Genomic DNA, 24,913 nt, shown 5'->3' with positions numbered 1-24,913 from the left:
CAGTAGGAACCACTGCAGAAGCCCTGAGGAGCTGAGGAAGTGAACCACGAGTATTTCAGGGGCAGAGAGACAGCCAGGGCGCCTCGGGAACCTCATCTCTCCCCTGAAAACACATACACCATAGCAGCCATGAGAGAGGGCAAGAGGATGGAGACTTGCCCAAGGAGAGCTGCAGGAAGGGGAGGAATCGAGGTCCCATCCGGGGTCTTGGCAAGGTGGAAGGCCAGGAGCCCCTGTGACCAGGGCCACATGCAGCTGCTTTGCCCCCTACCATGTGCATGAGCTCCTGGGGTTTCAGATCATTGGGAAGGACCCCCTGAAGCAGCCCTGTGTCCAGCCCATGTCTACACAGCATGCCCCCGAGCCAGCCGAGCCCAGCTCTGCCTGGCCCACTCCCTGTGGAGGCTGCTACGCTGGCCCTGTCCCCAGCTCTGAGACACTGGTCCTGGCTACATGTCCCGAGTCCTCGGACTCAGCAGCACGTCAAGCTTCCTCATCATGTCACAGGCTGTTGTCCCCTTCCTGCAGGCCTGAGGCACAGTCTAGCAACCAAGAGCGAGCCTGTCCACCTGCCTGTACCAACGCCAACAAGAGGGCAGGGGAGGGTCCCCGGTGAGCGGCACTGGAGCACACCTGTAGTTCTTGAGAACTTGGCCTTTTCTCTTTCTTCCTCTGCCACATTGGAGACCCCCACCCCCCCACCCCCCCGCAGTGTACAGATCACCACTGGGATGCCCTGCCTTGGACTCTTTGGAGCACACATGGGACTGAAGGGGGTCAGGTAATATCATTTCAAGTTTCAACTTTGCTTTCTACTAAGAAACCCGAAGCAAGTTCCTTAACCCCCAAACCCCAGTTCTGCACAGGACGGCATGAATAGGGGCCAAATGTTTCCTGTGCAGGCAGAGTGGGCTTGTGTCACAGGAGAGGAACCTCCAGGTATAAGGCTTGGAGTTTTATATTCAGCATCCACCCATCTTTCTTTCTTGGGAGAGAGAGACCTTTACTCTGGAAGGTAGGCAGATCTTCTGGAGGGAGAGGCCGGGGTGCCTAAGCAAGTCCAGTCTGGAGCTGATACATTCTCTCTAGCTTTCTAGGCATGTTTGCTATTCGATCACACTAGACCAAAGCTTGATCTGTGCCTGGATCATGCAGAAACGTGAAAATACCCATGGAGAATTTTCTCCCAACAGAGAGGCTAGTACATTCATGAAACAAAACTAATATGTCCTATGGGATGTTTGGAGAATAAGCAATCTTGTAAACTGAAAGTACTAAGGAAATAAACACTTGAAAGACAATCATAGATGATGGGAGAAAAGGATGAGGGTGTCTTCTAGGAATCAGAACAAAATGGACAAAAAGATGGGAAAACGAGAGAGAAAGGATAGGGAAATGAGATGAATCCATGAGGTTCGGTATTCAACTAGTTAAGGAGTTCTGGAAGACAGGGGGAAAGGAAAGGAAGTGTCATTAGCAAAGGATGCCAGAACTGGAGGGTGTGGGTGTTCGCTGCCAGGTCTCAAGAGCACCCGGCACAGTAGATGAGGGCCAGTCCCGGCCAGGGTGCCGGAAGAGTGGGTGCCCCTGCTGTGAGGTCATGGGGCAGGACAGGACAGTCTCCCGAGAGCTCGGGCTGGTGTGCTCATTACAGACCTGAGAACAAAAATCATGCCCCACCTTCCTCCTCCATGGCTCTGCATCCTCAGATCCTATCTTTGAAAGACCCTGAGGACTCTATTCGCTCTTTCTTTCTTGCTTTCCAGTTAACCACGATCTTGTCCTACCTCATCCCCTAGCCGGGGACCAGGAGCCTAGGCTTTTTTCTTGGGCCTTCTCACCCTGCCTTGCCCACCCCTCCCTACCCTCATGGTCAGTTCCCAAGCACTGAACCAACCGGGTTTTGGAAGGGTGCCTTGCTCCCACCGACGGAGGGGCCCCCAGTGCCTGCCTCCCACCACACAGCCTGTCATGTGGGGTCCCATGTGACTGTCGGAGGCAGCTGTTTCCTGCTCCCTGGGGAACGCTGTGTCAGTGGCCAGGCAAGCCCCAGAGCTGACATCTGCCTGACCTGCCATGGGCCCCAACCTGCTGCTGCTGTTGCTCCTGGGACTGGCAGGTAAGGTGAAAGGGGCTGCGCTCTGGGCCCCATGCGCTCTGCTCCAGGCCCAGAAATGATTGGCATTATCATGGCAATGTAGGGCCCAGAAGGTGAACCTCTCTGTCCCTATGCCCCTGTGGCAGTGGCTGGACTGTCCCCCCAGCTCCTGCACTGCCTTCCCACAGCCTTTCCTTCTCCAGGCCAGGGCTCAAGTGCCGCCTTCCCCGAGGTGCTGGAGGCACCTGTCGGTGGCTCCATCCTGGTGCAGTGCCACTACCGGCTCCAGGACGTCAAGGCTCGGAAGGTGTGGTGCCGGTTCTCACCAGAGGGGTGCCAGCCCTTGGTGTCCTCAGCCGTGGACCGCAGAGCCCCAGGGGGAGGGCGCATGTTTCTCACAGACCTGGGGGGAGGCCTGCTCCAGGTGGAGATGATCGCCCTGCAGAAGGAGGATGCTGGCGAGTACGGCTGCGTGGTGGACGGTACCAAGGGGTCCCAGACGGTGCACAGAGTCGCTCTGGAGGTGAGGCCTCCAGGTGAGTCATCCTAGGTGGCCATTGCCCCTCCCCAGCTGCCTCTTGGGTCTTTGGGGGATGGGGACCCTTAGGGGGTAGGAATTGGGAGGAGATATTTTTTACGGCTCCTCAGGGAACGGAAACCAAATGGGGTGAGCAGTCAGAGATAAAACAGCCAGACAGCGGGTCCCTTCCCCCTCCTGCAACTAGCCGGTTTCCCATCAGAAGGCATATCGTCCTTCCTCACCCATGGCCTCCTCATTCACTATTTTCAACATACTTGATGCTATTTTTTTTAAATGAAGTTTTAATTTGGGCATATCAACTGGAATTCATTTTTTAAATCTTCTGGTTTATTACTCCTGTTATAATGGGTTTGATGGCTTAAAATTACTGAATCCATATTTTATTCAATTTTATGTCTTCATTGAGCATCTAGTGTGTGCCTCACTTCAAGCAGGGTGCAGTCAGTGCCTGAATTACTTCAACTGTAATTAAAACTAAATGTAGTTTTAAAAATATGGAATATGGGGCACCTAGGCGGCTCAGTCGGTCGAGCGTCTACCTTTGGCTCAGGTCATGATCCCAGGGTCCTGGAATCTAGCTCTGCATTGGGCTCCCTGCTCCGTGGGGAGTCTGCTTCTCCCTCTCTCCCTGCCCCTCCCCACTTCTCTTTTCTCATTCATATAAATAATTTTTAAAAATGAAGAAAATCTCACTAATAGTTAAGCTAGTATTGTCAACCCTATTTCAGTACAGAAGTACTTTGATAGGCTGTGGTTTTCTCTCACAGGCTACAACTTTCTAATGTCTAAGCACTTATTAAAAGACAATTTTAAAGTAGAAGAAAACAATTTCCAGAAAAATTGGATGTTGTTAAAAAAAAAAATGTTCTGGAGGGAAAATGGCCGGCTGCCCGTAGAAGTGGAGACTGCTACTACTACCTTTCTCTTATGGATGATGACAGTTTTTCATTTTCAGGTGTTCCTTTCTCAAGTAATTTGTGCCCAATCCCCAAATAATGAAATGAAGAAAGACATTTTTCCTTTTCTTGTTTTTCCCCTATTTGTTGATTAGTCCAACTTATGGACTAAGTTGTCATCAGAATCCCTCATCTCTGGCCCATGATTATTACTTAATATTATAAATATGCTCCTGGTGGTCCTTGTTGTCCTCTGTCCTCTTCCTTTCCTGACACTCTAGGGTCTGAGAACTCCATCTTGTGGGACAGGATGCACTGGGTTGATGGGCAGGTGCCAGGGCTCCAACAGCTGTAGAGGGTGGATGCTCAGGTAGGCCGGTGGAGCATGGCTTTCAGGGAGGATGTGGATGGCTTAAAAGGCACCAGGAGGGCAGGACACATGCAGCCAAATGGAAGACACAGCATCTCCAGATCCTGGTTTGGCTTGGGATGGGAGGAAGGAATGATGAGCCTCTGAGAACAAGGAAGACTCCTATCCCCGGGGTCTAGAAGGACTGGCCAGGTTCCCAAGACAGATCCTCAGGCCCAGAGAAACTAACCATGAGTCCCACAGCCGGAAGTTGAGCATGTTGTAAGGATGATAGAAGACGTGTCACAAAACCAAGTCTTGGGATCTGAGTAAGGCTGTCAGAAAGGGTAACTTGACACTATGTCACATTAGGGGTGACCCTGGAATTCCTCAGATGCTGAGGGCAGAGTTTCAGCCTGCAGGGGTGTGGGGGGTCACACAGTTGCAGATATGTGGAGAGGTCTAGCAGGCTGTGCTGAGGCCCCTTTAGAGACCAATTCATGAGTGCCAGCAGTGAGGTTGCCACTGAGGATGAGACTGGAAAACCTATTCTGGGGTGGGGAGGTGAGAACAGATTACCCAGTGGCTGATTCAGCATAGTCTGAGCAGCCTGGTAGACCAGAGGGTGTGGGGGAGCAGGTGAAGGAAGGCAGGGGCAGGGGTAGGAACTGGTGGGGGAAGAGAAAGTGGGCCTATTTACAACCAGGTAAAGACAGAAGGAGACCATCAATGATCTCCAGAATGAGGGCCCTTAAGGAATATGCCAAGCCTCCATCTGTGTTTCTTACTTGGGACCTCTTCTTCCTCGGTTCCACTCTCCCATCCCTCAGATCTCAGGCCCATGCCCCTGTCCACCATGGGTATGTGCTCATTAATATTTCCTTCTGACTCAGCTCCTAGCCTGAAAGAGGAGGAAACCTATAAGGCTGGGAGTCTGGCTGATGATGGCCCCTCAGACACTGTGGGCAGTGCCAGCCCTGTGGAACCCAGCCAGGATGAGAAGAGGTACTGACAAGAGCTGTATTTGGTGGCCGGGAAAAGGGTGGTGGTGGGAAAGGGGGTGAAAGATTGTTCAGAGCCCCGGGCTAACTCAAGGGGAAACCTTATGGTTCCTTCCACCCCTGGGGAGTTTCTGATCTGGCAGGAAGTCAGGCAGACCCACCTGTCTATTCCAGTTCAGCAATGATCCCTTTATCCTGGTAGTTTCCAGCCAGGATACCCTGGTAATGTGTTTCTCTTCTGCCCTGTCTGCCCTCCTCATTCCATTCCCCAAATCCTCTTCTTGAAACCATGGCTCACCAAGAGCGGTACCCTTCTCTACTGCTCCAGAGTTCCTGGTGAGCAGCTTCCTGCCAGGTTCAGGCTTGAGCTCACCTATCCCTTTATGTCCTTCAGCATCCCCTTGATCTGGGGCGCTGTGCTCCTGCTGGGCCTGCTGGTGGCAGCAGTGGTGCTGTTTGTTGTGATGGCCAAGAGGAAAGGTAGGTAGCCGTTAACCTGCCTACCCCAGCACAGCCCTGCAGGTGGTGTACCAGCTAGTCTTGTAGACAATGCTGGGACTCTAGGTCTGTTTCTCCTGTGGATGGGCTTATTTGGGCTTTGGTAAGGCTCCCAGGCCTTAGAAGTTCCTGGCTGAGGGATGGAGGGGAAGAAGGAGATTCAGTGGGAGCCAGCCTAGGGACAGACAGGAATTGGACAGGGTGGGCAGTGGGATAGGCAAGTGACTGGAGGAGGTTCAGGAAGGGTTTCAGGAGACAGGCTGAGTGTTGAGGAAGCATGAAGGGAGCTGGAAGCAGTAAGTGGGTGGGGAGGCTCCTGGCAGGTTGGGGTGGAACTGGGAAGGCAGTGGGGAAAGTTTGCTCATAGGAGTGGGATGAAGGGTCTGGACCAGGAAAGAGGCTTCAGGGACTTCTGAAGGGAGTGAGGGGGTGGGTTTTGAGCCAGGATGGAAAGCTGACTGTGAGGCCATCCTCTGTCCTCCCAGGGAACAGGCGTGGTGTCCGTAGCCAGTCTCAGAGCAGCAGAGTTCCAGGCATGGTAAGAGCCAAATTCCCCAGACCTTCCATCTGCCAGGTTCACTGAGAAGCCCCAGGATGAGAGGGTGAAGAAAGATGGGGACCCAGTTAGAGTCCATACTTTCTTCTTAAATGCTGTAAACTTGGTACCAGTTGTCTTCCACCTTTCCACTTTGGTATTTCACCCTCCCCAATTTAAAGAGGAAGTTGGGGCTTGAAAATCTTTAAAGGGAAGCCCTCTTGCCCACTGACATACCCAAGATTTGAGAAACAGATCCAGTGTGGTCTTGAGCTTCCTCCCAAAGGGGACTGGGGCAGAAGGAGGCATTTTCTCTCTGCCTCACTTCTTTGCTTTTGTTACAGGCCTCCTCATCAGTAGCCCACTGTATCGGTGACTCTGGATTGGGACTTGATTTGCCATCGGACATTCCATATGCTAGGCTCGACTCACCACCTTCCTTTGACAATATCACCTATAGTGTACCTCTTGATCCCTCATCAGAGAAAACCCCACCCCCAGCCCAATCCTCATCGCCCCCTCTGCCTCCTAAGGTCCTGATGTGCTCCAAGCCTGTGACATATGCCACAGTCATCTTCCCTGGAAGGGACAAGGGTGGAGGAGCCTCCTGTGAGCCAGCTCAGGATCTGCCGAATGGCCAAATGCCACCCAGCTAGGCTGTTCATCATACTGTACACTCACAGAGACCATCCCCAAAGCTCTGTGCATCCAGCTAGCCAGCCCAAGCCCTAGACCCTTATGATATCAGAGCAGTAGGGACTTTAGGATCTAATCTAACATCTTGACTTTTCTGACCTGGAAAGTGATATTTAAATGTGACTGAGGTGTCTTGGGAGTCCCCCATGCTTGTTCCTCTGCAGTTATACCACTGAACTAAATAAATTCTGAATGATATTATATGAGCTCTTGATGTTTGAGTGGGAAGGAAAGGGACGGAGTTTGCTTAGTCATATCACCTGGGAACTGAAGATTCTGGTCCAGAGTTTGTGCTGTGTGATCTCCTGCCTGTTTTATCAGTAGGGACATGGTTTCATTCTCTGGTCAGAGTACTGTGATGCAGTTTGACTCACGTGGCATCAAGAAGCCTTCTTCAAAAGTATTTCCTGTCTTTCTCATGGTACCTAAATTATAGAGCCATTAGCTTGAATCTAGAAATTTCTTCTGCCTTCAGCTCTGCACTTTTAAACAAGAGGCGTTTTATGATGTGACAACATATGATGGGAGGAAGGGGATAATGATAAAGTGAAAGGAGACTCAGGACAGGTGGGGTGAGAGAGTTGGAGCTGAAAAGAAATAGGAGTGATGTTGAGGGAACAAACTGAAGGTTGCTGGAGGGGAGGTGGGTGGGGGGGATGGTGTAACTAGGTGATGGGCATTGAGGAGGGCACTTGAAATAATTAGCACTGGATGTTATATGCAACTGATGAATCACTAAATTCTATCCCTGAAACTAATAATACACCAAATGTTAACTATATTGAATTTAAATTAAAAAAAATTAAAAGAAATAGGAGTAAGATCAGAAACCGAAAAAAAAATCAGGATGCCTGGGTGGCTCAGCGGTTGAGCATCTGCCTTTGGCCCAGGGCATGATCCTGGAGACCTGGGATCGAGTCCCATATCGGGCTCCCTGCATGGAACCTGCTTCTCCCTCTGCCTGTGTCTCTGCCTCTCTTTATCTCTTTCTCTGTGTCTCTCATGAATAAATAAATAAAATCTTTTTAAAAAAATCCTAAGCCTATTCCTTGGCAGGACAAAGGAATTTCAAGTACCAGGAGATAAAAACTTTGCTGACATATTTTATCAGAGCTGGCTGTGTCTCAATTGAGTGGACATCTGGTAGCACTGTTCCTTTTGGCCTGAAATCTGGAGCCTGGAAAGAGCCCAGTAGAGAAAAGGCATGGCATAGGAAGAATGAATGATAAAGGTGTGGTCACTATCAAGGGTAAATGAAAGCTTGTCCAATCTGGGGATGGAAGGGCCTTTAAGGTCTCAGAATTTCTACTGAAAATGTTCAATTTGAAACTATTTGCACATATTGAGATGACAGACAGATGGAGAGGATGAGGTGCTCCAGGAACTTATTTTTACAGTCCTGGAAGCTATTCATAAAGAGGTTTTCACCACCTGGAGGGGCTTTGAGTTTAGTTTAGGCACCTGAGAAGGGATAGGCGGGGTCTGTCCCCTGGAGTCCAGCTGGATAAGGCCAATGTTGCTATTTTCAGGGAGCTCTGGCAGGATGTTCTGAGCTTCCCCTGATAGTCTCAGCCTGCAACAGAACCTAAATTTACTTCTGTCCCTTGTGGAGGCAGAAGCTGCCCACCCATCAATCAACCAAGGCCTCATTTTCCCTGGCTAAGATGACTAGGGACTTCCCTGATGGGGAGGAGAGGTGATGAGGGAGGGGAGAGAATGCAGGAGAAGGGCAGAATAAAGTCTATAAAGAACCCCTCTGGGAAAAACTTACTCTGGTCTGAATTGTAGTTTAAACCTTTTAGAACCTAACAGAAGTAAAAGTATATTTAAACAATACAAAGGAAAATTATAAGATCAATTGGCTGGTAGAGAATAGGGAAACAGGAAGGGGAAATATATTAATTCCATTATTGCTCATGGTAGAAGTCTATGACTACCAACCAGAATCTGAGTTATAAAAGTAACTTCTGAGATCAAAATACAAATCTTCTAAATTTTGTCATAAGAAAAACATGAAAACAAAGCAAAGAAAGTGCAGGTAACATGACAAGCCCATTGTTCCATATCAGAACATTTGGAATGCAGATAAAGAAGTTCTCAGAGGAAAAGTCACACCTTCAAAGAGAATTAAACATCTTACTCAAATTGCTAGTTCATTTTAAAGGAAAAAAATTATATAACTAATACATAAATAAAAGAGCTTATTCTTTGAAATGAAATGAGGAGACAAAGTGTTAGCTAACTTACTCAAAAAGAAGGATGAAATAAGAAATGACAAGTGAAAAATAATCACAAATATAAAGACAATGAAAAAAAATGAGTATTTTGTGCTCGTGGTGGTGGTTGGGGTGGGAAGAATGAGTGTAGAGAAGCCTGAAATAAGTTTTTGGGGTGACTGAAATGTTCTCTATTGTGACTGTGGTAGCAGTTACATGGGTGTATATATTTGTCAAAACTAATCATTAAAATAGTTGCACTTTCTTGCACATAAATTTTGTGTGGTTTTTAAAGATTTTATTTATTTATTCATGAGAGACACAGAGAGAGGCAGAGACATAGGCAGAGGGAGAAGCAGACTCCCCATGGGGAGTCCAATGCAGGACTCAATCCCAGGACCCCGGGATCATGACCTGAGCCAAAGGCAGATGCTCAACCACTGAGCCACCTAGGCATCCCGTATTATGTTTTGATAAAATAGATTTTTAAAAAAATACTTGAAAGACCATGGGGAAATAGTTAAAATACCTTAGTGAGGAAAATGCTCTTTAAATTATTATACAAAACTCAGAAGCCATATATATATTATTAAATAAAACTGACATATTAAAATAAGTCAAGACTGACCATTTTTTCCATGACAAAAGCACAATAAACAAAGACAAAACACAAAATGAGGAAAAATGCTATAACTCATACAAAGGCAGCAGGCTCATTTCCTTAACCCTATAAATCAATTAGAAAACAAATACTAAATAGGGTATATACATATAGTTCACACAAAAAGGAAATATAAACACAGTAAAGATGTTTAACTTCATCTAAGGGAAAAAATGCAAATTAAGAGTACACTGAGAATGATTTAAAAGAAAATGGTTAAAAAAAAAAAAGAAAGAAAATGGTTAAAGAACTCAGAAAATTCTTTTTATTCTTTTTTCTCCAACTTTTATTTAAATTCTAGTTAACATATAGTGTCATATGGTTTCAGGAGTAGAATTTAGTGTTCATTGCTTATATATAACACCTGGTGCTCATCATAACACATGCCCTCCTTAAATTCTCTCTTCCAGGGGCACCTGGGTAGCTGTCAGTTAAGCATCAATTCTTGATTTCATTTCAGGCAATGAGACTGAGCCCTGCACTGGGCTCTGCACTGAGCATGGCGCCTGCTTAGGATCCTCTCCCTCCCTCTCTCTCTGTCTCGACCCTCCCCCTGCTTGCTCTCTTTCTCTCTGAAGGAGGAGAAGGAGGGAAGGAAGAGAAGAAGGGGGCAAGGAGGGGGAGGAGACTTAACAGACATCGGTAGAACACTCCACCCAACAACAGCAAAATACATATTCTTCTCAAGTATACATGTAACATTCTCCAGAATAGGCTATATATCTGCTATAAACAAGTTCTCCATAAATTTAAAAGGATTGAAATCATACAAAATATGCTGAGTATAATGGAATGAAATTAGAAATAAAAGAAATTTTGGAAACTCACAAATATGTGGAAATTAAACAACACACTTCTAAATAACAAATGGGTCAAAGAAAAATCACAAGAGAAATTATAAATACTTTAAGAGAAATGAATACAAAAACATAACATGGCAAAGCTTAGAGGATTCAGCAAACTCAGTGCTTAGAGGGAAATTTATAGCTGTATACACCTATATCAAAAAAGAATAAAGATCTCAAATCAAAAACCTAAATTTCCACCTGAAGCAACTAGAAATAGGACAGATTAAGCCCAAAGCAAGCAGAAGAAAGGAAATAGTAAAGATTAGAGCAGAAATGAATGAAATAGAGAATAGAAAAAGAAAAAAACCCAGCAAAACTAAGTGTTGATTCTTTGAAAAGATTAACAAAATTGACAAATCTTAGCTGAGGTTATTTTCTTAGCCAAACAAAACAAAACAAAACAAAACAAAAAACAAAGAGAAGACTCATATTACTAAATGAGTAATGAAAGTGGAAGGAGAACTACTGACTTTATGAAATTAGAAGGATTATAAGGAAAATTGTGGACAATTGTTTATCATCAAAATAGATAACCTAGATGAAATGATGAATTCCTAGAAAGACACAAACTACTGAAACTGACTCAAGATTAAATAGAAAATCTCAACAGATCTACAACAAGTAAAAAAGTTTAATTAATAATCAAAAAACTTGCCAGAAAGAGAAGCCCAGGCCCAGATGGTTTCCTGGTGAATTCTAGCAAACATTAAAAGAGTTTTAAAACCAATCCTTCACAAATTCTTCCCAAAAAATGGAAGAGGCAGGAACATTTATCAACTCATTCAATGAGGCCAGTTTTACCTTGATGCAAAAACCAGACAAAGAGATCACAAGAGAACTACTGAACAACATCTCTCTTATGAATGAGATCCAAAATCCTCAACAAAATACTAGCCAATAGGCCCTAGCAATAAATAGAAAGGATTATATACCATGAAAAAATGGGATTTATCCCAGGAATACAAAATTGTTTTTATACATTAAAATCACTAAGATATACCATATTAATAGAAAAAGGAACAAAAACACATGATCCTCTCAACATAGAAAAAGCATTTGGCAAAATCCATACCCTATCATCACACAAATGCTCAACAAAGTAGGAGGATCTGGGAATTTCCTCAACCTGACAAAGGGCATTTACAAAAACTCACAGCTAACTTAATACTTTAAAAAGATAAAAAACTGGGCAGCCTGGGTGGTTCAGAGGTTTAGCACCGCCTTTGGCCCAGGGCATGATCCTGGAGTCCCAGAATCAAGTCCCACGTTGGGCTCTCTGCATGGAGCCTGCTTCTCCCTCTGCCTGTGTCTCTGCCTCTCTCTCTCTCTCTCTCTCTCTCTCTCTCTCTCTGTGTCTCATGAATAAATAGAATATTTTAAATAAAATAAAATAAAATAAAATAAAATAAAATAAAATGGTAAAAAACTAAAAGCTTTGTCCCTAAGATTGAGGACAAGACAAAGATGTCCACTTTTGCCATTTTAATTCAATACTGTACTATAGGTTCTAGCAAATGTAATTAGGCAAGAAAAAGAAATAAAAAGCACCTAGATTGGAAAGGAAGTAAAATTATTTCCATTTGTAGATGATATGATCTTGTATATACAAAATCCTAAAAATCTATAAAAAAACTTAGAGTTCATAACTGAGTTCAGCAGTTATAGGATACAAAATCAATATACAAAAATCAGTTTTATTTCTATGCACTAGTAGTGAGTAACTCAAAAATGAAATTAAGAAAACAATTCCATTACAACAGAACTAAGAATAATAAAATATTTATGCATAAATTTAACAAAAATGTTCAAGATCTGTACATTGAAAACTATAAAACATTATTGAAGGAAATTAAAAGAGACCTAAATATATGGAAAAGATAAGACATTTTCATGGATCAGAAAACTTAATATGGTTAAGATAGCAATTCTTCCCCAACTTACTTACAGATTCAACTCAATCCCTATCAAAATTACAGCTGCCCTTTTTGTAGAAATTGACAAGCTGATCCTAAAAGTCATATGGAAATGCAAGGAGCCCTGAGCAGCTTTAGCTGCTTGTTTTAACAATCTTGAAAAAGAATGATAAAGTTGGAGGACTCATATTCCTGATTTTAAAACTTACTACAAAGCTACATCAAGATGGTGTGTACTGGCATGAGCCACAGAGAACAATGGGACAGAACTGAGAGTTCAGAAGTAGACCCATACATCTAACAAAACCGTGTGTCAACAAGAGTGTCATTTAAATGGGGGAAAAGAGTAGTCTTTTAAACAAATAGTTTTGAGACAAGTAGATACCACATGCAAAGAAAGAATTTGGAAATGCAAAAAATAAATCAAAATAAATCAAAGATCTAAAAGAGCTAAAACTATATAAAACTCTTAGAAAAAAAGAAGTGTAAACCTTCACGATTTCTAAGATACAACACTTAAAGCACAAGTAACCCAAAAACCAGATAAATTGTACTTCATGAAAACTTAATACATTTTTGCTGCAAAATGGTATCATCATGAAAGTGAAGACAATTCACAGAATGAGTGAAAATATGTGTAAATCAAATCTGATAAGGGTCTAGTATTATACTTTTAAAAACTCTTTAATCTCAACAATAAAAAGACATGTAACCTAATAAAAAATGAGCGGAGGATTCCAAAAGACATTTCCCAAGAAGATTGACAAATGGCCAATAAGCTCATAAAAATGTTTGATATCATTAGGCATAAAGGAAATGCAAATCAACGTCACAATAAGATGCCACTTTATATCCACGAGAATGCCTATATCAAAAAGAGAAGTAGGGGCACCTGTGTGGCTCAGTCAGCTGAGCGTTTGAATCTTGGTTTCAGCTCCGGTCATGATCTCAGGGTCATGAGATTGAGCCCCACACTGGGCTCCATGACCAGTATGGAATCTGCTTGAGATTTTCTCTCTCTCCCTCTGCCTTTGACCCTCCCCTCTGCTCATGCTCTCTCTCTCTCTCAAAATATATAAATAAAATCTTAAAAAAAGAGAAGCAGTAACACATGTTAACCAGGTGAGTCTGTGGAAAACTGGAATCCTCACACATTGCTGATGGGACTATAAAATACAATAGCAACTTTGGGAAACAGTTTGACAGCTCCTTACAAAGTTAGACACAGAGTTTCTGTATAACCCAATAATTCCATTCATCGGTATATACTCAAGAGATTTGAAAATATATGTTCATACAAAAGCTTACACACAGATGTTTATACTAGTATTATTCATAACAGTCAAAAAGTGGAAACAACCCATGTGTCCATAAGCTGGTGTGAATGGATAAATGAAGTGTGATCTATACAATATAATGCTATCCAATCATAAAAAGGAATGCTACAACAACATGGATGAACCTTGGAAAGATTATGCTAAGTGGAAGAAGCCAGACACAAAGGGCATATATAATGATTCTATTTATATGAAATGTCCAGAAAAGGTAAGTACATAGAGACAGATGGTTACTAGGGGCTGGGAGAAGAGGGATTGTGTAGGGACTGCTAATGGGCAGAGAGTTCCCAGTTCTTTGGAGTGATAAAAATGTTGAAATTAGATAGTGGCGATGGTTGCATAATTTTGTGATATGCTAAAAGCCACTGGGTATTATACACAACTGATAGATTATTGAACACTATAAAAAAAGAAATAAAAAATTTAAAAGCCACTGAACTGTCTTTTTAAAGGGTGGATTCTTTTTAATTTTTAAAAAATTTTATTTAAATTCAATTTGTGAACATGAAATATAACACACAGTGCTCATCTCATCGTGTGCCCTCTTTAATGCCTATCACCTAGTCACCCTATCTTCCCACCCACTTCCCCTTCTGAAAGGATGGGTTCTATTTCAATTATAAAAATTGCCAAAAGGGAAAAAATTGCAAAAAAATAGAAAGAGAGAAAGAAAGAGAGAGAGAGAGAGAGAGAGAAAGAAAAGGAAAGGAAAGGAAAGGAAAGGAAAGGAAAGGAAAGGAAAGGAAAGGAAAGGAAAGAAAAGAAAAGAAAAGAAAAGAGAAAAAGGAAAGAGCAACACAATTGACTAGTTAGTACTATTTGTGGGAAAGAAGGGTGCAGTAAATATGCTATTGCTTGTAGGTGCACAAATAATTTTGCAAGGATACACAAAGAAGTGGTAACACAGATCAGCTCTGGGGAGGAGGGACTAGTGGCTGGAGGGCAGGAATGGGAAAGACTTTCACTGTTAGACACTTTGTTCCTTCTGAAAACTGCCACATTACTGTATAATCTGTATTTAAATATAAAAATTAAATTGATAATAATAGCTAATACTCATTGAGTGCTTACTTTGTGTCAAATACTGTTCTAAGTGTTTTATGTTTATCATCACAATAATGTTCTTTATTCTGTTTTTATCCTCATTTACAGAAAGGGAAACTGAAGCATAAAGAAGATAAATTTATGCTAACACAGCAAATAAATAGCAGAATTAGAATTTGAACCCAGGTTGTCTGGCTCCAGAGTCCCTGGTGCCTCTCAGAAATTTAAAGAAGTGGAGGAGGAAAAGAGGTTAAAAGGACTAAGGAAGAAGGAGATAAGAGACAGAGGAATGGAAGGGGGAGTAGAGAGGGAGTAGAGGGAGAGGAAGGAGGGTAATAAGAGGTGGGAAAGGGGATCCCTGGGTGGCGCAGCGGTTTGGCGCCTGCCTTTGGCCCGGGGCGCGATCCTGGAGACCCGGGATCGAGTCCCACGTCGGGCTCCCGGTGCATGAACCTGCTTCTCCCTCTGCCTGTGTCTCTGCCTCTCTCTCTCTCTCTCTCTCTCTGTGTGTGTGTGTGACTATCATGAATTAAAAAAAAAAAATAAGAGGTGGGAAAAAAAGGGGAAATAGGGGAGAGGGGGAACAGGGAAAGTACAGACCAGACAGCAGGATTTAAGTGGCCAATACAGGGCTCCTTTTCCCAAACACCTCCCTGCTTGTCCTTAAAGTTCTGATCATGGTCATTTGAACAGAATATTGAAGACTGGGTACAGGATAGCTTACCATAGGCTAGGTCCCACGAAAGTCTCTATAGCCTAGTGCAGAACTCTGGAATCAAATTTGAGTTCAAATCCCAGCTCCATCATTTTGTGACTGTGTGTCTCCTGGGGTAAGACTTTCCTAAGCTTCAGTTTCTTCATCTGTAATATGAAGATAAAATTAAGTACTTGCAGGCAGCCCAGGTGGCTTAGTGGTTTAGCGCCACCTTTGGCCCAGGGTGTGATCCTGGAGACCAGGGATGGAGTCCCACGTCGGGCTCCCTGCTTCTCTCTCTCTCTCTCTCTCTCTCAATCTCTCTCATTGTCTCTCATTGTCTCTCATGAATAAATAAAATAAAATCTTTTTTAAAAAGTACTTGCTTCACAGAGTAGATAAAAGGATTTAAAGAATGTATTTCAAGCACTAGATGATTGAGTTATAAAGTGTAAAAAAATCAGTAGGAAGATCAGGCTCAGTCTAAGAAAGGCCATCAAACAGATAAAGGTTAAAGGCAGCAGCTCTAGAAAGGGAGAATAAAGAAAGAAGAGAGCTAGACTCATGTACACGTTGGCAATTTGAGTTTCATGTAGGAATCCCCAAAAGAGACGTGGATTCCCACAGCCCTCTGAACCTCTTAGAAGATTCCTCAACTTCTTAGGAGCCTATCACCCTATCTGTGCCAAGAGGGTGACATCAAAGCACTTGTTTTGCCAGCTTTCCATAAGTAACCACACCCTCTGCATTAGGGCTGTGTTTTCCATTTGCTAATGGATCTTGCCTTATAGAAGAAGCAATCTGTCCATCTCAAAGCCTCCCAGGCCTCCATTCTATGCTGCTTCTGATTTCTTCCTCACTTGTTCCAATGACTGTTAAGAGTTAAGAAAGGTCTAAGTTTCATGCTTCAGAAACATAGGCTTTTATTTTGACAAAGCTATAGATAGTAGTTACTGTAAAAGGGTAATATGTTGAATATGTCCACTATACAGTATCTTCAAAAGGAGAACTTGGGTCATTTCTTTGTGTTATATACAACAAGAAAACCATGGTCCCTTTAGATGGCTTTTTTTTTAACATGTACATTCTTGAATTTCTTCTTCATTCTTATTCTCCTTGACATCAGCCATTCTGTCAAATCCTGAAAGAGGAACATAAAAAATATCCCAAATCCCAAAGAATGTCTCAGCAATTACAAATCTAACTCATGGCCTAGAAAAGGAGATTTGCTGGGCCCCAAGGGAAGAACTATAAACTTTCCTCTTTTTCTTGCCCACATCTTACCATTTACCTTCATAGACATTACACTGTGGATTCTTAAGCCTTCTTTCTCCCTTAGTGACCATCCAGCTCCTCCATAGAAACAATTTAGTTATTTAAGCTGGGATCAAGGAGGAATTTTCTCTGCTTATGGGTTACAGATGCTGGAACAAAGGGCTGAGAAAAGGGCCCTGTCTGTCTGGGGTGGGCCTGGTACCAGTGAGAGGATGATAATTACCTGTGGACAAGGACTAACTCCTCATAGCTTTGCATCCCTTCTTTCTTTGGAGCAGCCTTTAGCTGCCTGTAAGGGTCCAGACCTGTCTGTGACGTCTCTCAGGCTAGGGTTCAAGGAATGAATGCTTACTCTGTATTCCTAAATGTCCTCCAAAGGAGTGGTTTTCCTCCAGGTATTCTCCCTCTATCCAAATCCTGGCCAAGCAGGTGTCAAAAGGTCTGATGATGTTAGTCGAGGACATGGATTCTCTCTTTCCATATCTCATTACAGAGGCTTTAAGCTCAGAGACCCACTGGTGATAGACTGGGCAGGTCACACACCGAGAGAAGAACTCCTTACAGTACTGGAAGGAGAAGAAACTCCATGAGGTCAAGGATGGATTTGTCCTTCCTCCGCTCTGCTCCACCAGGACCTAGGACAGTGCCCAGTCAGTTATGTGCCCAGGCTTTGGGGGTCAGAGAGGAGGCACTCATGGCAGAGCAGTCCCAGAGAGTTGGTTTTGAGCTAGGGTTTAACCAGAATGCCTTAGATGCAGAAAGAAGGGCTGTAGGAAGATGTGTCAAACTGAGCCAGAGTGGGTCCACTGAGAAGTACTAAATGTTAACATTTTAGTGGTAGTGGGTAGTAGCTGTGCAAAGGCAGAAAGTCAGGGAATCCAGTCCTGGCCTACATGCAAGATTATCTGGGAGGGTACATGAGGTACATGGAAAGATTTTCTAGGTGGAAGAAAAAAGTGTTTGACAAGGAAAGAGAGACAGAAGCAGCAAGGAGAAGAATAAGGGAGAGATGCAGGTAACAAAAAGGGTACCACAGGACCAAACTAGAACTTAGGTGACAGGTGAAGGACAGTAGAGAAACAGGTACCTTGAGGGTTTGGCTGCAAGTCTCTGGCAGAGTGTGCATGAAGACACTGTCTGGCATTTTTTGTAACATTAGCACATGGCACTCCAGGAATCGGACAAAACCATGTGAACCAAATAGTGAGGCATTGGTTCTTTTCACCAACTGGCGAGCCTTGGAGAAGTGGTGCTCAAAGAGATTCCACTGGGAGTCCTGGGCAAACCTAGAGGGAAGAATCACAGCTCTCAGCTCCATCCCCTGAGCCATCACTTCTTTAAGGCTGTAAGATCTCCTGGACAGTCAGAACTGTGATGTGGGCCAGTGGCCAAGGCTACTAACTCACATGAAGGGGACTTAAATGGAGACTGTGGGACATCCAGCACTTAAATGTAACCTTAAACTTAACCCTAAAGCTATAGACCCAAACCTGCCCAGGGACAAGAAGAACCCTTTTAATAAGATGGGAGGGGGTAGGAGGTAAAGGTCTTTAGGAATAGGGACTGATGCAGAATACCCCCCTGCCTGGAGGGGTAAAAGGCAGTAGCTTAAATGACCCCATGATGTCCTTAAGTTTCTACCCTTTCCCACTGAGTGAGACTCTGGTACCCCACATTACCACATGGCCAGAGATGAGTGGACCCCCAGCATGACATTACTCTGAGAGTTTAGAATGCAGCTGTGCTCACAGTGTTGAATGAAATGCAGACACTCGCCAAAGGGCCGACACAGCAATCCTGTGGACAGACAAGGTAACCAGGCTGAGGTCAGTTGTCAGCATAGGAACTGGTATAGAAGGTATGTGGTATAGGGGAGCAGACAACACCTGAAACACAGACACCCTGAATCACAATGTGGTTCCTGGATTTTAAGGAACCAGGGACTAGGAGCAGGGGCCATGCCCAAGGGAGAGGCTCATGACTACCTGTGTTCCAAACACAGGGCGCTGAGGTCTGAATCCTTCGGGAATATAGCAGAGCCCTGCACAAGATTTACCTTCTCCGTAGAGCAGCAGATCTAAGCAAGCAGAATAGAAGCAGGCCAGGCCAAGGACATCATGACCGTGGGAAATGAGCACCCATTGACGCTCCAGCACATGGACACACAGATCAAATCTGCCAAGAGACAGAGCCACTGGGACCCACTAGGGAGTGAGGAGGATGGTAGAGGAGAGGAGGGGATCTTACATCTCCAAAGTAGTCTAACATCCCCCAGATCTCCTCGCCTTAGTTCTATTTAATACAGAAATTATGTGTGCTTGAGATCAGACCTGATTCTCAGCAAAGGAAGTGGGCAAATGCCTCTGAGTCAGTTTCTAGGTTCTTCCTTGAGCTGTTGCAATCCCTACCTCTTTGTGAAGAAATGAAGGAGGAAGGGAAGGGGGTCAAAGTGGGGGTGGGAAGGAGGATGAATATGCATTTCCACTCCCAAGCCCCACACTTAAGACGGCTTCCTGGAGTGACTAGAGAAGAGACAGCACTGGCTGTAAGAAATGGAACCGTGTCTCCCCCTCCATTTCAAACTTCTTTTGAAGATCATACCCTCCCCTCTTAGGCAACAAATACAAATAGCAGTAAATGCTCTTAATACTTCTTCTTCAGAAATGCAGATCTGAAGAGAACTGAGAGAACCAGATTCTCCAGAGCTGGTTTCTTGAGGTGTCTGCATATCTCATGAGCTTGAAAACCTAAGGAGGTGAAAGAGCACTGTGTGAGGCCTAGTGGTGAACTTGGCCTCTCTAAGAGCCTTAGGCCCACCAGCGCCAAGCCCCATTACCCAGCTTGATGGAGAAGTCCAGATGGCCGAGGCAGAGCTTGGTGTAGGCCAAGGCCTGCATGAGCTGGGCTGTGGCCAGCAATCCCTCCCTGGAGAACCAGCATAGGCTGCTTTTCTGAATGGCCATCTGCTCACAGTGCAGCCACTTGTCCCTGTCACCCGTATTCTGGGAGAACTGGGATAGGGCCACATAGGTAGAGACAACCTGTAGGACAACAAACATGGGGCAAAATGTTCCTACTGTACATTCCTGCTACACTTCCATCATGTCCCTTTCCTGCATGAAGAGCCCACAATGGGGCCTTGCTGCCCACGTAATCGGGGCCTGCTGGAGTCCCTATCACTCTCCCCAACTCCCGCTGTGAAAACACACTCCTTCTCGCCCTCACACTTCTGATCTGATCTTTCCCACTGCCTGATCTTTAAACAAATGCTTTTTTTACCTGCCCCCCTTTTTCTCCAGTCTTGGACCTTCTCTTCAAAACACTGGCCAAACTGCACTTCTATGTTTTCTCTAACGAAGGCCTCTGATTCTCGTTCCTTGGAACTCTTCAGAACTGCTGCCTACATGTCGGTTATAAGTATGTGCACATTTGACATCAATGACTCTCTTCTTCAAACACTGTCTTCACTACATTTTGAGGACATCATATTCTCTTGGCAACTGCTCAGTTTCTTTTGCCAATTTCTCTTTATGACCCTGACCTCTTAATCTTGGAGCTGTTAAGTTTGGACCTTGGCTCATTCCCTTGGGAGATCTCACTTAGTTTCATGGCTTTAAATACTTTTTACACACGGATAACCCTTACAATTCTATTTCCAGTTCCCTGACCTCTCTCATGGACCCCACATTTGCATATTCAACTGCTTACTTAACTTCTCCATCTAGATGTCTAATAAGCATCTCAAACATGTCTAAAACCTGGCTCCAATCTCCCCCCAAATATGTTTCTTGTTCAGACTGCCCCATCCTAACTAAGAGCGTCTCTATCTCTCCAGAAGTCCAGGTTGCAAATCGTGGGATTATCCTTGACTCTTCTTTCTTTCCCATCCCAGAACTCATCAACTTAGTGAATCTTATTGGTTCTCTCCTAACAGAAGACCACTCCTCCTGCTTTCTCTGCCACCACAACAATCCAAGCCAACTATCTCTTGCCTGTATTGCTGCGATAGCCTCCTAATTTACCTCCCTGCTTCCTCTCTTCCCTCCGTCAACTGATTCTCAATACAGCAGAAAGAATGATCCTATTGAAATAAAAGTAGACTCTGTCACTCCTCTTTTCAGAACCTACCACTTGCTTCCCATCTTCTGTAAAGTCCAAACTCCTATAGTGGCCTACAGGCCTGCACCATCTGCCATCCACCTTCCCCTGGCTCTCTCTGGTCACCTCCTGGTTCTGTCTTCTCCCTTCTAGTCACAGTGGCTTCCTCACTGTTCCTCAAACATGGGCAGCATACCTTGTGCATCACACTGCCTTCTGCCTGTCTACTATTCTCCCTGATAGCCATGTGGCTTTCTTCCTCACCTCCTTCAGATATTTGCCCAAATGTCACTGGCTCGTTGAGGATTTTCCTACCACCTTGTTTAAAACTGTACCCCACGCCCAGCTCCCAGAACCCCACGGGCCCCTGACTCCACTTAATATTTCTCCACTGCATTTATTATCACCTAACATTCCATATATTTCACTGATCTCTTCTTGTCTGTTTCCCTGGAGCCAGGATCAGTGCCCGGTACATAATGGGTGTTCATCAAATATTTATTGAACAGATGGATAAAAAAGAGAGATAGATAGATGGACACTAAAATTAAGAAGACATTTCCCTTCCTTCTTTTTTCCTAAGTCAGCAATTTGAATCCTTTTTTTAGGTCATGGACTTCTTTAAGAATCCAATGAAAGCTATGACCAGTTCCCTACCTCCCTCCACTCCCCAAGTGTTTTTGAATATACAACCAAAGCTGACATTCAGTTCAGGGAACTCATAGACAGCCACACCTGGAAACCCATCTAAAAGCTGCAATATGAGAAATGCTGCTCAAACATATGATCAGTATGTCTCATTAAGTCTGGGTTATTGTAGAGCCAAGCTAAACTCAGGAATCTCTCTCCCTGCGTCTCAGGTTTCTGAGTGAGGTCCAGAGGTGAAGCAAGGATTTGCCTACCTGGGCTTCATTTGCAAACTCCTCAGCAGAATTCTTCTGCATAAGAGTGGCGAGGCAGGCAAACCTGTGGCTGCTGGCTGTGGTCTCCAGGTTATAGAGCTGCCAGAGCAGGGAGAGGCAGTGTACCTGCTGCTGCAGGACTGCCAGCTTCTTCTTGCTGCTGTGAAGCACAGAGCGCTTAGTATGCCCTTAGTCTGCACCAGTGCCCAACTATCCCTCCCCACAAAAATCCAAATCTATTCATCAAGGGGCCTTCTACAGGCTTTCAAACTCAGACATGTTCCTGGGATCCCATTGCTTCTAGCCCCATAAACCTTTTTAAATCATCCTTTTTTTTTTTCAAAGTAGGCCCCACATCTAGCATAGGACTTGAACTCATGTCCCTGAGATTAAGAGTCCTGTGCTCTTACTAAGCCAGCCAGGTTCCTCAAATCAAATCATCCTTCTTGATTGGAAAAATTCAAAGAAGTGTTTTTAAAGGGTTCATTCTTTGAATTGCTATTTTGAATATATTTCCTATAAGTTATTACAGTTTAATAACTGGGCAGCAATTTAGTGTTTTGTATATATATCAGAAATAATATTAAATTGCTATATATATGTATATATATGTATATACACACATACATATATGTATCTTGATTTGAAAAAGACAGGGTAATATGTATTTTTATTTGAAAAACATAGGGTAACACCAGGCTTCAAAACCAAAAGAAGTCCTCATTCTGCTATATTTTATTGGTTCAGAGAGTAAGGTAGAGGAACCGGAACTGCCATATGCTTGGAAGAGGAGGAGTCTTAGGTCAATAGAGGCAATACTCCACGCCTGGTCCCAGTTTAGTTCTCTGTGGTCCTAAAGGGACCGGATGACTTGGCCAGGCTCCTCACTTCTCACTGGGGTTGTTTGGAGGTTGGCTTAGGGAACAGGAACGCCAATATTTTTCTAGGAATGTTTGGAAAAGGACACCAAACCAGGTCCAAGGGAAATTCCTTTTCAGCAGTCGAAGGGCTTGCCTGGCCAATTTTTTGGCCAAGGTGATCTGTCCCATGTTGAAACAGACCTGGAGATGAGAAAATGAGAAACAACAATGTAAACTCTGTAAGCTCTGGACATAATACACTGGCTCTTTCATTTAGGGCTAGAACTCAGGCCACTGAGGCGTCAGAGTAAGGGCACCATAGGGCTGTGCCACACTAACCAGCACCAGTAGAACCGTGTGTGGGTAAAGGAGTGAGAAAATATGGCTGTGGATAAAACACCCTCTTTTCTCATCTCCCACATTTGTCAGAAGGCTGACTTTGAATTTTGATCTTTTCCTGGGGTAGCATTATATGTATGGTATGATACTCTATCACGATGCTGGGTGGCAGCAGTGGGTACACTCCCTGTCACCCATTGGATCATACGGGTAAACGACTGATACAACAATCATTCTGTCCCCATATAACCATTCTATTTTTCACTTTCAGTATTGTACACAATAAGTTCCATGAGATACTCAACACTTTATTCTAAAACAGGCTTTGTGTTAGATAATTTTGCCCAACTGTAGGCTAATATAAGTGTTCTCACTATGTTTAAGATTAGCCAGGCTGAACTAAGATGTTTGGTAGGTTAGGTGTATTAAATGCATTTTCAACTTGTGATAGATATATTAGATTTGGCTACATGATATTTTCAACTTATTATGGGTTTATTGAGATGTAACCCCATCACAAGTCAAGGAAGATGTGTAATCTTGATGGACAATTTGGCAATATATTTATTAAATGTAAAATCATTCCTATCTTCCACCTTAGCATTTCTACCCCTGGAAATTTCTGTTACAGAAACATTTTTACAAGGAAGAAAGAGATATATACAAGAATAATCACTGTAGTAATCCTTGTAATAATCTCAAATTAGAGACAACCTAAATGCACGTGAAGAACGGACTGATTAATCTTTGATATAAGCATACAAGGGAGTGCTTGGCAGCTGTAACTGGATGCACACTAATATACAAAAATGTTCAGTCTATACTGTCAAGAATAAAAGTCAGCTGCAGAAGAAAGAGAATGTAGAATATGATTTTTAAAAACAATAGAAAATAATAATGATATGCCTATGTGTATATTTCTGGTGGAATATGCACATTATTAACTATGCTGGGGGCAGCATGGAGCTCTTTTCACTTTCTACATATTGTGTATTGCTATGATTGGAATTTGTAAAACCTTCTCTCACATTATCACATTTATAGTTGCATGCAAAAGTCACAAAGATTTTTAAAGGGAATAATGGGGTAACCCTCAAGGAGAAACAACTCAAACTTCAGGGTCCTGCCCTGACTTTACCTCTGACCGAAGACAGCAGAAAGTGGCCTCCTCAAACTGACAGATCTTCACCTTGTGATTTTTCAAAAATGAGAATGCTGAGGGCTGCCCCAGAAGACTGCTTGCCTTCTTCAAATAAAGGAAGGCCTCCAAACAAGACAAGGGATGGAGAAACAAGATTAAGATTCAGATGACCCTAGTAGTGCGATGAGGATGAAGCCTGGAATAAGGTTATGATGAAGTCAAAACTTGGATTGGAATCAGGGTGGTTTCACAGTTAGAAATGGGGAGCTGGATGGCACACCTAAGTCAGGGGCAGGGCCAGCAGCGCTTGGTGCTCTTGGACTGGACATTCCCACTTCATGTTTTCTCCTAAACACCTTCCAGCTCCTTTCTCTCTCCTCTTTGCTCCATTTTTCACCCAAGCTGACTTGACCATAAGAAATCCCCACCAACTTCTCCAAGTGAAAGGACTCAGCTCAGGGGCAGGGAACAGAGCTTGCTCACCATGTAATTATCTGATAGGTCCAAGGAGGCAGCAGCAGCCTCCAGCAGGTAATAAAATGCACATGTGGTTTCTCCAATGACCAGGCAGTGGTGGATGAGTGGTGAGAGCACTAACTTCAGGATATCCTCACAGTGACAGGGCTTGGTGGTCAACATGTCTTTCTCGGGGCTGGCCTGAGACAGCTTCCTGTTCACTTGATCCAGGAACTCTTCCTCTGTTCTTTATGGGAAGAAGGTGAACAGAGAGTGGTCACAAAGCAGCCACTGTTCTCGGCATATTACCAGGCTCCAAGCCACTTGTTCCAGGAGGCCTTCCTTTATAGCTCATTAATTCTATGTTTAGCCTTCTCCTCCATCACTCCGTAAGTTTTTGAAAGTCAGGGACCTGATCTATAATGTCAAAGCCCTATTAGGGATTTTTTAAAAACCTATAGCCAATCTAAGTACCTCACAGACTAAATGGGGAAACAACTATACCTGAGGAGTAA

The 24,913-nt window shown here is 43.9% G+C and overlaps 1 protein-coding gene and 1 pseudogene across 12 annotated transcripts in view; one reads left to right on the top strand and one right to left on the bottom strand.

Annotated features, from left to right (window-relative positions):
* Window positions 1-1,964: 1,964 nt before the first annotated feature.
* On the top strand, window positions 1,965-6,815 carry TREM2 (triggering receptor expressed on myeloid cells 2). The gene is made up of 6 exons (XM_038554004.1): window positions 1,965-2,119; window positions 2,302-2,634; window positions 4,778-4,889; window positions 5,280-5,365; window positions 5,869-5,921; window positions 6,263-6,815. The coding sequence occupies exons 1-6, from the start codon at window positions 2,077-2,079 to the stop codon at window positions 6,572-6,574; spliced, it is 939 nt and encodes a 312-aa protein (XP_038409932.1). The 5' UTR covers window positions 1,965-2,076; the 3' UTR covers window positions 6,575-6,815.
* Window positions 6,816-16,225: 9,410 nt separating this feature from the next.
* Window positions 16,226-24,913, bottom strand: part of LOC481790 — a 47,872-nt pseudogene continuing 39,184 nt past the window's right edge. For 6 of the 11 annotated variants that reach the window (XR_005367671.1, XR_005367676.1, XR_005367677.1 and 3 more), the window contains 11 exons: window positions 24,426-24,645; window positions 23,940-24,065; window positions 22,491-22,663; window positions 21,603-21,762; window positions 19,439-19,643; window positions 19,253-19,349; window positions 18,659-18,777; window positions 18,282-18,399; window positions 17,690-17,888; window positions 16,955-17,168; window positions 16,226-16,468 (listed from right to left, as the gene is read on the bottom strand). The product of XR_005367671.1 is annotated as an adenylate cyclase 10, soluble pseudogene, transcript variant X1 (transcript). Of the gene's footprint in view, window positions 16,469-16,954; window positions 17,169-17,689; window positions 17,889-18,281; window positions 18,400-18,658; window positions 18,778-19,203; window positions 19,350-19,438; window positions 19,644-19,881; window positions 20,003-21,602; window positions 21,763-22,490; window positions 22,664-23,939; window positions 24,066-24,425; window positions 24,646-24,913 lie in introns of those variants that run through there. The other 5 variants (XR_005367679.1, XR_005367672.1, XR_005367673.1 and 2 more) reach the window with 5 other exon arrangements.

The sequence above is a fragment of the Canis lupus genome, chromosome 12 (genome assembly GCF_011100685.1).
Source record: "Canis lupus familiaris isolate Mischka breed German Shepherd chromosome 12, alternate assembly UU_Cfam_GSD_1.0, whole genome shotgun sequence".
NCBI classification, from domain to species: Eukaryota; Metazoa; Chordata; class Mammalia; order Carnivora; family Canidae; genus Canis; species Canis lupus.
This window is presented reverse-complemented; position numbering and strand designations above follow the sequence as displayed.